Source organism: Staurois parvus, unplaced genomic scaffold (assembly GCF_062004578.1).
Source record: "Staurois parvus isolate SC_StPar_1 unplaced genomic scaffold, SC_StPar_1.0 ptg000747l, whole genome shotgun sequence".
Taxonomy (NCBI): domain Eukaryota; kingdom Metazoa; phylum Chordata; class Amphibia; order Anura; family Ranidae; genus Staurois; species Staurois parvus.
In genome coordinates this window covers 1101424-1111428 of record NW_028318543.1, presented here as the reverse complement: position 1 = coordinate 1111428, position 10005 = coordinate 1101424, and the positions used below count along the sequence as shown (strand labels likewise).

The 10005-nt window shown below is 41.6% G+C and overlaps 1 protein-coding gene across 1 annotated transcript; it reads right to left on the bottom strand.

The window, feature by feature from the left end:
- Positions 1-801: 801 nt before the first annotated feature.
- On the bottom strand, positions 802-8563 carry LOC149445072 (vomeronasal type-2 receptor 26-like). The gene is made up of 3 exons (XM_089654235.1): positions 8330-8563; positions 3219-3342; positions 802-1694 (listed from the first exon to the last, which is right to left on the bottom strand). Exons 1-3 carry the CDS (start codon positions 8366-8368, stop codon positions 802-804), a joined length of 1056 nt encoding a protein of 351 aa, XP_089510361.1. The 5' UTR covers positions 8369-8563.
- Positions 8564-10005: the final 1442 nt, after the last annotated feature.

Here is a 10005-nt window from a genome sequence, read left to right as displayed (position 1 = left end):
CGAGAAGGTAGATTACACCCGTTTCCCCATTTCCAGGAGCCTGGACCAGTAACTGGCTTAGCCTTTCAGCTAGGTCTGGGGTAGGAGTGTTGTCCCTCCAGCATTGTATGGGGAAGCCAAATACTCCTTTTTGGCAGCAGTTTAAAGAAAAAAGTATACATGGGGAAATATTCTTTTATTAAGTCCTACAGAGAAAATATTCTTTAAAATGAAGTCAGCATAAAATGTGAACTTACTGAGCTCCTATCAACTTTACCTAATATTAAAAATGATTTTAAATTGCCCAAAGCAAATTGTATTTATTAATATAGCAGGATACATTCATATACAATATAATTAAAGTGACCCTGACACTATGTATATCATATAACAATCAGGTTATACAAGAACATACAGTATATAATATTTATCTTCCAGGAAGGTGGTGAGTGAAATCTTCCCTCTCTTGAAGAGTAATGGGTGTCTCTTGTATCTGACACTTTACGAAGTATTAGATACTTTGTCCCCCTCTGTTCACTGTGGTTCCTCCTCACGAAGTGACTTCGTTGTTCTGTAGTGATGTAATATCCGGTGGGAGGAACCACTACACCCAGCAGGGGACATGGTTTTCAACAAACCCAAAGTGTCTGATACCAACGGTGTCCAGAGCAAAAATTAAACGGACCATCCACCAGAGAAGTACAGTAAGTATTAAATGTTTTCTATACAATGTTCATTCTCAATACACTAGAAAAATACTAAAATGAACAGTAATAGAGATAATTCTATAACTACAGGTAACCCAGTGTTGTTCCTCACATATTAGCGGACAACTGTTCTTGTATTCAGGTCAAGTCTGAACAGAATTATGTAACATTTTGGGAAGAATATACAGCCAAGAAGTCCAGAACTTGAGGCCATTATGGCAAAAACCTCCACAGCCACCATGTATTTCCCTCTGGTGCTCAGATGGGCCGGGATCATGGCAATCCAGACACTGCAGAACACCAGCATGCTGAAGGTGATGTACTTGGCCTCATTAAAACTGTCCGGTAATGTCCTGGCTATAAAAGCTATAATGAAGCTCACAGCTGCCAGAAGCCCCATATATCCCAGGACTGAGTAGAAGCCGATAACTGAACCCTCATTACACTGAATGATGATCTTCCCCTGATAAGAGTGAATGTCCTGATCCTGGAAGGGAGGAGAAATAGACAACCAAGTGACACAGATTATGACTTGGACCAGTGAGAAGACACAAATGATACAATTGGGCAGTTTGGTTCCCATCCATTTCCTCCAAGGACTCCCAGGCTTGGTGGCTTTAAAAGCAATACACACCATGATACTTTTGGCAAGTAGAGAAGAGACGGCAACTGAGAAGATGACACCAAAAGAGGTGACACGCAGCATGCAGGTTACATCTACTGGATGGCCGAGGAACAAGAAGACACAGAGGAAGCTCAGCATGATGGAGACCAGGAGAAGATAGCTCAGGTTCCGGTTATTGGCTTTAACAATGGGGGTGTCCCGGTAATGTATAAATATCCTCAATATTAAACCAGTCAGAAGACAACAGAGGATGGAGACGGCTGAAAATACTGCAACAATGGTGTCATCAGTGTAGGAGAGAAATTCCACCACTCTTGGAACACACCGATCCTTCTTCTCATTTGGCCATTCTTCATCAGGACATTTCATGCAGTTTTCACTGTCTGCAGGAAGACAAATACAAACACAATGAGCATCGGGGTCAGAGCTTCTGAGGAAATGAATTGTCTTGTGTTGTCTCCCAGCTATCAATGGGATTTCCATCAGTGCATTGTGGGAGAGGAAATAAAATAGAATATATTACCTCACTATAAAATATTGAAATGTTATGATTGATTGATAGATAGATAGACAGATAGATAGATAGATAGATAGATAATAGATAGATAGATAGATAGATAGATAGATAGATAGATAGATAATAGATAGATAGATAGATAGATAGATAGATAGATAGATAGATAGATAATAGATAGATAATAGATAGATAGATAGATAGATAGATAGATAGATAGATAGATAGATAGATGAACTGAAAGGTATGAATCAGTGAAGCCTCCTGCCTGCAGCAGAGTAATGATATCTTAGCCTAGGCAAAGTCACCGACTGCAAATAAAAATAGACTTTATGCCGAAAAATGTGGAACTTTTCTGAAAAAGAATAATGATATTGCTTCTGTAAATTGTGACTTGGATTTAGGATCTGAGTGCATTTCTGGCAGGAAAGAAATATAGAAACACAGAAAAGTGATGGCAGAAATAGATTGAGTGGTCCATCGAGTCTTCCATTTGTGTTTTTTTTGAGAGGGGGGGTTCTTGTTTTTGTTTTTTAACTTTTTTCTGTATAGATCTCTGCTTGTCCCAGGCATGTTTGCAGCTATTAACTGGTGACCGGCTCACTGCCTCTGCTGGAAGTTTATTCCCGGCATCAACTACTCTTTCAGTGAAATAATACTTTCTGAGATGAGTTTTGAACATTCCTCAGTTAGTTGGAGGTCATGTCCTCGTGTTCTTGGTTTTGGTTTTGTGTTGGAAATCCTGCCCTCCTAATCCTTATTCTCCCCCTTGATGTATTTAAAGGTTTCTGCCGTGTCTCCCCTTTCCCGTCTTTCCTCCAGACTGGACATGTGAAGTTCCTGAAGTTGCTCTTGATACTGTATGTTTTATCCCCCCCCAGACCTTTCACCATTTTTCACCAAGATCAACATCAGCATCAGCAAAGATCAGCATCTTTCTTTATCTTCTTTAAAGTCGTTCTAAAGGTTTTTCACCGTAATGCATTAAGGTGAAAAAACATTCTGTGCTGCAGGATCCCCTCAGCCCCCCCCCCTATACTTACCTGAGCCCGGTCCAATCCAGCGACGGGCATGAGAGCAGCGGCTCTTGCTGATGTCTCCAAACTCCTTGGGCATATTGATATCAGCAGGAGTCATTGGCCAAGCCAGTGGGTGGTGGGGCCAAGCCACCCGCTCTGTGTCAATGTATGCAGATAAGGCAGCTCGGAAGCAAGCTATTTTTTGTTATTTTAGTAAAAAAAAAATGAAGGTTTAATGTCACTTTAAAGAATGAAAATGTGAGGAAATCTGAATACATCGTAGAGATGTACTATGCAGGTTTATTTTTCCTGACACACACTTTACCTACTTCTGCCCAGTCCAATGGTAACTTGCTAACAAATACAAACTCTACCGGAAATGTTGGATATCTCTCCTTCCGGACACGGGGAACACTCATAGCAACATTTATGAATTGAAGATCCAAACTTTTTTCTGCTGCCGGGTAAACAGGGATCTGAGCATCGAGATACCGGAACCTGAAATCAGATATTAATATTATTATTATTAGTTTGTGAGGTCCATTATACTCCATGAGGCTATATATGGAGGGTATATTTCTAGAGCGGTAAATATGACTTTCACCAAACACTCCCTGCAAATCAGTCTTGCTCATGCATTTGTTTTAACCCCTTAATACCCAGAGGTAAAACACATCTCGATGCCCGAATGCAGATTTTCCATTTCGGCATGTCAAGCTAAAAATGTGCAAGTCATTTAGTGTATCCGGGTCAGGGCGGACTGACAACTCATGGGGACCCCGGGAAATAGGGGAACATGGGGCCCCTGTGTCCTTGCCCAAACTCAAAAAAGCCTATGAAAAAGGTACCAGGGGCATCTCATGGGGCCCCCTACTGACCCCGGGCCCTCGGGCAGAGCCCGAGTTTCCAAATGGTCAGTCCGCCCCTGATCCGGGTACATTGTACCTTGTTTTGTTCAGGATTCATTGGACCTATCATTTGGTGATGAATGATAATGGATTACTTCTGTATTTTAATATTAACAAAGAAAGCCCGAAATAATGAAAAAAATAACAGGTAAAACAAAAAATACCTCGGTACTTAATAAATGAAAAGCTGGCAGCTAGCTTACATAACACAGTCAAAACATTCAGGGTCCTTTCACATGGGTGTTCCGAATGTCCGTTTTTCATCTGTCCATTTATAGATGAAAAATGGACACCCATGTATTTCTGTGGACTTGCGGATGTAAATGGATGATCATCTGTTTACATCCAACAATGTCCGCATCTGTTAACATTCGTTTTTTTGAACAGAAGAAAACTCCATTTAATGGATGTTAAAGGATAAAAAATGGATGTAAACAGATGTAAGCAGATAAAGAACAGATGTAAACGGATGAAAGAGGTATGTAAACGGATGTAAATGGATGAAAAAACTCATGTAAAATGGATGTAAACGGATATGAAAACAGAGGTAAAAAGTGAAGTCTTGATCCGTTTAGCTCCGATTTTGAAAAAAAAAAAAAAGTGCGACTGAACTGATGAAAAATGGAAAGCCCGTGTGAAAATAGGTTGGGTATCCATGAAAAAAAGGTTGGGTATCCATGAAAAGAAGGTTGGGTATCCATGAAAAGAAGGTTGGGTATCCCTGAAAAGAAGGTTGGGTATCCCTGAAAAGAAGGTTGGGTATCCCTGAAAAGAAGGTTGGGTATCCATGAAAAGAGGTTGGGTATCCATGAAAAGAAGGTTGGGTATCCATGAAAAGAAGGTTGGGTATCCATGAAAAGAAGGTTGGGTATCCATGAAAAGAGGTTGGGTATCCATGAAAAGAAGGTTGGGTAACCATGAAAAAAGGTTGGGTATCCATTAATATCTAATTATTTTGGAGGTGATTTCGGTGAGACATTATACATGGTTTACCACTCCATAGACTGTGGTTTGAGGATTCTCTTCATGCATAGGTATTCAAACCAACCCAATTCCTACTCTTTATCCTGATCCCTTCCTCCCATTCCCTTTTCCCTACTCTCCCTACTCTGGAAACTTCTTCTTTCTTAGTATCTCCCTACTTTTGGGTCCTTATTTTTGAGTCATTTTTCTTGCCTCGGCAAAAGCTGGAGTAGTACTCCCTTGGTAGAGGCCTCCCCCAATAAAACACTTTGGATGGGGTACTTTACCTCAATTGTTGCCAAACCTCTGAAGATGTATAGAACACACAGAGCCCCCTGAAAAGTAACGTGCAGCACGTTTGTGGAAACTCGACTTAAGAACAATACAATTACTTGTGGCAATTTGATGTACAGTGTTTCTCAAAAGTTTGCATATCCTGGCAGAAATCATGACATTTTGGCAATTATATTGAAAATATGACTACTGCGCCAAAAATACTGTCTTTTATTTAAGGATAGTGATCATACGATCAAGGTGACACACACAGGGGAAAATGTCCATTAACCCCTTCCAGTCCGGACACTTTCGCCCCCTTCCTGACCAGGGCAATTTTCAGCTTTCAGCGATATCACACTTTGAATGACCATTGCGCGGTCATGCAACACTGTACCCAAATTAATTTTTTACCATTTTTTTAAGACAGATAAAACTTTATTTTGGTGGTATTTATTCACCGCTGGGATTTTTATTTTTTTTGCTATGTAAATGAAAATGTCCAAAAATTTAGAAAAAAAAGTTTTTCCTATAAAATTTTGCAAATAAATATTATTTCATCATAAATATTGGCCAAAATGTATTCCGTTATCTTTTTAGTAAAATAAAAAATAAGCCAAATTAGTTTATAACCAAAAATTATGATTTTTAAACATTTTTTTTTACATTTTTTTTTTTTTTATATTATAATTTTTTTTTTTATTTTTTTTTACATACTGTCACCTAGCAGTACATTGTCACCATGGTGACACTGTACTACTTTTGGGGGGTGATGAAGATTTTTTTTTTTACACTGATTGCTTTTACACCCATATAGGATGTAAATCCTTTCTCTTTCTCTCTGTCTGCTTTCTTGCAGCCATTGAGAACTACTGAGTGAGCTGTGATTGGTCACAGCTTGTCACATGGTACAAGGCTGTTGTGAATAGCCTTGTACCATGTGACCTCTGTGATCATTACCAGATTTCACACGTAGTAAACAATGATGTCAGAAGTGACATCTTGCTTACTACTTTGCATGTGATCACTGATTGGCCAATCAGTGATCACATGATCGGGACCTCGTACAGAGGTCCTGTCCGACGATCGGTGTTTCACTGTGTCCGGAGGACACAGCGGGCACCGGATTGCGATGCTGCACACTCCCGGGGAGCGCGCACAAGCAGGGTGCGGGGAGGCCATTTATAAACGCCCACCCGACCCTGCAGTGCCACCGTCCGGCCATTTATATACAACGGCCGGTCGGGAAGTGGTTAAAAGTTCATTTTCCAATGTGAGTTTTTAAATTGCAATTAGTGTCTGTGTGTAAATAGCAAGTTTGTTAGCTCTCACGTGGATGCACTGAGCAGGCTAGATACTGAGGCATGGGGAGCAGGAAAAGACCTGAATAACAAGGTAATGGGACTTTATAAAGATGGAAAAGGATATACAAAGATATCCAAAGCCTTTAATATGCCAGTCAGCACTGTTCAATTACTTATTAAGAAGTGTAAAGTTTGGGGATCTCTTGATACCAAGCCAAGATCAGGTAGACCAAGAAAGATTGCAGCCATAACTGCCAGAAGAATTGTTCGAGATACAAAGAATCCCCCCCAGGTCACCTCAGGAGAAATACGGGCTGCTCTGTTTATTTCTGTTTATCATTATAATTTAAAAAAGGAGCCAAACAACTATGTGATAATAAATGGCTTCATATGATCATAAAACACTCGATCAGTATAAATTCCAACATTTCACCATTTGTGCCAAGAGATGCAAACTGCTGAGAAAAACTGTACTCATGTCTGTATGCTTGTTTTGATCCCTATGTCAAGATAGGCTATATTGCTAAAAGTATTGGGCCGCCGGCCTTTCCACACCCATGACCTTTAATGGCCTCCCAGTCTTAGTCTGTAGGGTTCAATATTGAGTTGGCCCCACCCTTCCCACTCACATGACCTTTAATGCCCCCCCAGTCTTAGTCCATAGGGTTCAATATTGAGTTGGCCCTGCCCTTTCCACGCACATGACCTTTGATGGCCCCCCAGTCTCAGTCCGTAGGGTTCAATATTGAGCTAGCCCCGCCCTTTGCAGCTATAACAGCTTCAACTCTTCTGGGAAGGCCGTCCACAAGGTTTAGGAGGGTGTCTATGGGAAGGTTGGACCATTCTTCCAGAAGTACATTTGTCAGGTCAGGCACTGATGTCGGGGGAGGAGGCCTGGCTCGCAGTCTCAGCTCTAATTCATCTCAAAGGTGTTCTATGGGGTTGAGGTCAGGACTCTGTGCAGGCCAGTCAAGTTCCTCCACCCCAAACTGGCTCCTCCATGTCTTTATGGACCTTGCTTTGTGCACTGGTGCGCAGTCATGTTGGAACAGGAAGGGGCCATCCCCAAACTCTTCCCACAAAGTTGGGAGCATGAAATTGTCCAAAATGTTACTCTCACCTTAAGAGTTCCCTTCACTGGAACTAGGGGGCCAAGCCCAACCCCTGAAAAACAATCCCACACCATAATACGCCCTCCACCAAACTTTACACTTGGCACAATGCACTTAGGCAAGTACCGTTTTCCTGGCAACCACCAAACCCAGACACATCCATTGGATTGCTTGACAGAGAAGTGTGATTGGGCACTCCAGAGAACACACCTCCACTGCTCTAGAGTCCAGTGGTGGCGTGCTTTAAACCACAGCATCTGGCGCTTTGCATTGCACTTGGTGATGTAAGGCTTGGATGCAGCTTCTCGGCCATGGAAACCCATTCCATGAAGCTCTCTACGCACTGTTGTTGGGCTCATCTGAAGGCCACACCAAGTTTGGAGGTCTTCAGCTATTGACTCTGCAGACAGTTGGTGACTTCTGCGCACTGTGCGCTTCAGCATGCGCTGACCCCGCCCTGTCATGTGACGTGGCCTACCACTTGGTGGCTGAGTGGCTGTTGTTCCCAGTTGCTTCCACTTTGTTATAATCCCACTAACAGTTGAGCGTGGAATATTTAGTATCCAGGTAATGCCACGGATGGACTTATTGCACAGGTGGCCACCTATCACGGGACCACGCTTGGAGTCACTGAGCTCCTGAGAGCGACCTATTCTTTCACCAATGTTTGTAGAAGAAGTCTGCATGCCTAGGGGCTTGATTGTATACACCTGTGTCCATGGAGGGGATTGGAACACCTGAATCACATGATTTGGAGGGGCGGGCCCAATACTTTTGGCAATATACTGTAATCATCTTGTATAATTAACGTTGTGTGGTTTTGTAATTGGATTGTATAAAACTCATTCAATAAAAAAAATATTGTAACACAAAAATAATCTGGCTGAATCATTATTATCCAGCCAAGTTTATATTCTGGACTTACTTCATCGCCCAACTTCCATGTTATGGATTTAATATTCATTTGTAATTGCTGATCTTCTGGCCCCCAGGGTGTAAAATTCCCCACATCATTAGAAATCACAGTTCTCTCCTTATGTATCCGATTTGTTATTTTGTAGTAATACACAAATTCTCCAAATTCATTAAAGAATGGCGCCGGCTCATATAAATCAAATGCATATTTAATTTTCTTCAAATATTGATACAACTTCAATAGGTATATAGAAAGAAAAAACATTCTGTAATAGGAAGATCAATATTCAAAATCCATCTATGAGCTCAATATCCCCCCCCTCCCCTCAGCCTTCAACTTCCATTTGAATCCCCTCTAATCCTCTACAGACAACATTCATACACAAAGCTTTTTTCTCGTGTGTTACTAGTGACGTCACAGGAGTGCTGTGCATTACATATCCCCGGCCACTGCACTCTATATTGTATGTTTGTTACATATAGTACTCCTTACCTTAGCCTGCTGTATGTTATGTACTCCTGACCACTGCATTATCTGTGCTATGTTGTATGTGATATACTCCTGACCACTGCATTATCTGTGCTACGTTGTATGTGATATACTCCTGACCACTGCATTATCTGTGCTACATTGTATGTGATATACTCCTGACCACTGCATTATCTGTGCTATGTTGTATGTGATATACTCCTGACCACCGCATTATCTGTGCTACGTTGTATGTGATATACTCCTGACCACCGCATTATCTGTGCTATGTTGTATGTGATATACTCCTGACCACTGCACACTGCATGCTGGGCTGTATCTTACTCACCCCTGATCACTACATTATCTGTTCTACATTGTATGTGATATACTCCTGACCACTGCACACTGCATTATCTGTGCTACATTGTATGTGATCTACTCCTGACCACCGCATTGTCTGTGCTACGTTGTATATGATATACTCTTGACCACTGCACACTACATGCTGGGCTGTATCTTACTCACCCCTGATCACTACATTATCTGTTCTACATTGTGTGTGATATACTCCTGACCACTGCACACTGCACGCTAGGTTGTACCCTCCTTACTCCTGACCACCGCATTATCTGTGTTATGTTGTATGTGATATAGTCCTGACCCCTGCACACTGCATGCTGGGCTGTATCTTACTCACCCCTGATCACTGCATTTTCTGTGCTATGTTGTATGTAATACAGTTGCAAGAAAAAGTATGTGAACCCCTTGGGATTACGTGGAGTTTTGCATGAATTGGGCATAAAATGTGCTCTGAACGTCATCAAAGTCACAACAATAGAAGAACACAGTCTGCTGAACATAATACTACACAAACATTGGATGTTGCCATGGTTTAATTGCACATAACATGTAAACATTCACAGTGCAGGGAGGAAAAAGTATGTGAGGCCCTAGCTTAATGACTTCTCCCAGAGCTAATTGGAGCCAGGAGTGAGCCAACCTTGATTCCAATCAGTGTGATGATATTGGATGTGTTGCTGACAGCTGTCCTGCCCTTAAAAACACACACCTGTTTTGGGTTTATTGGTTTCAAGAAGCACTGTCTGATGTGAACCATGCCTCGCAGAAAAGAGCTCTCAGAAGACCTACCATCAAGAATTGTTGACTTGCATGAAGCTGGAAAGGGTTACAAAAGTATCTCCTTGAGCCTTGAT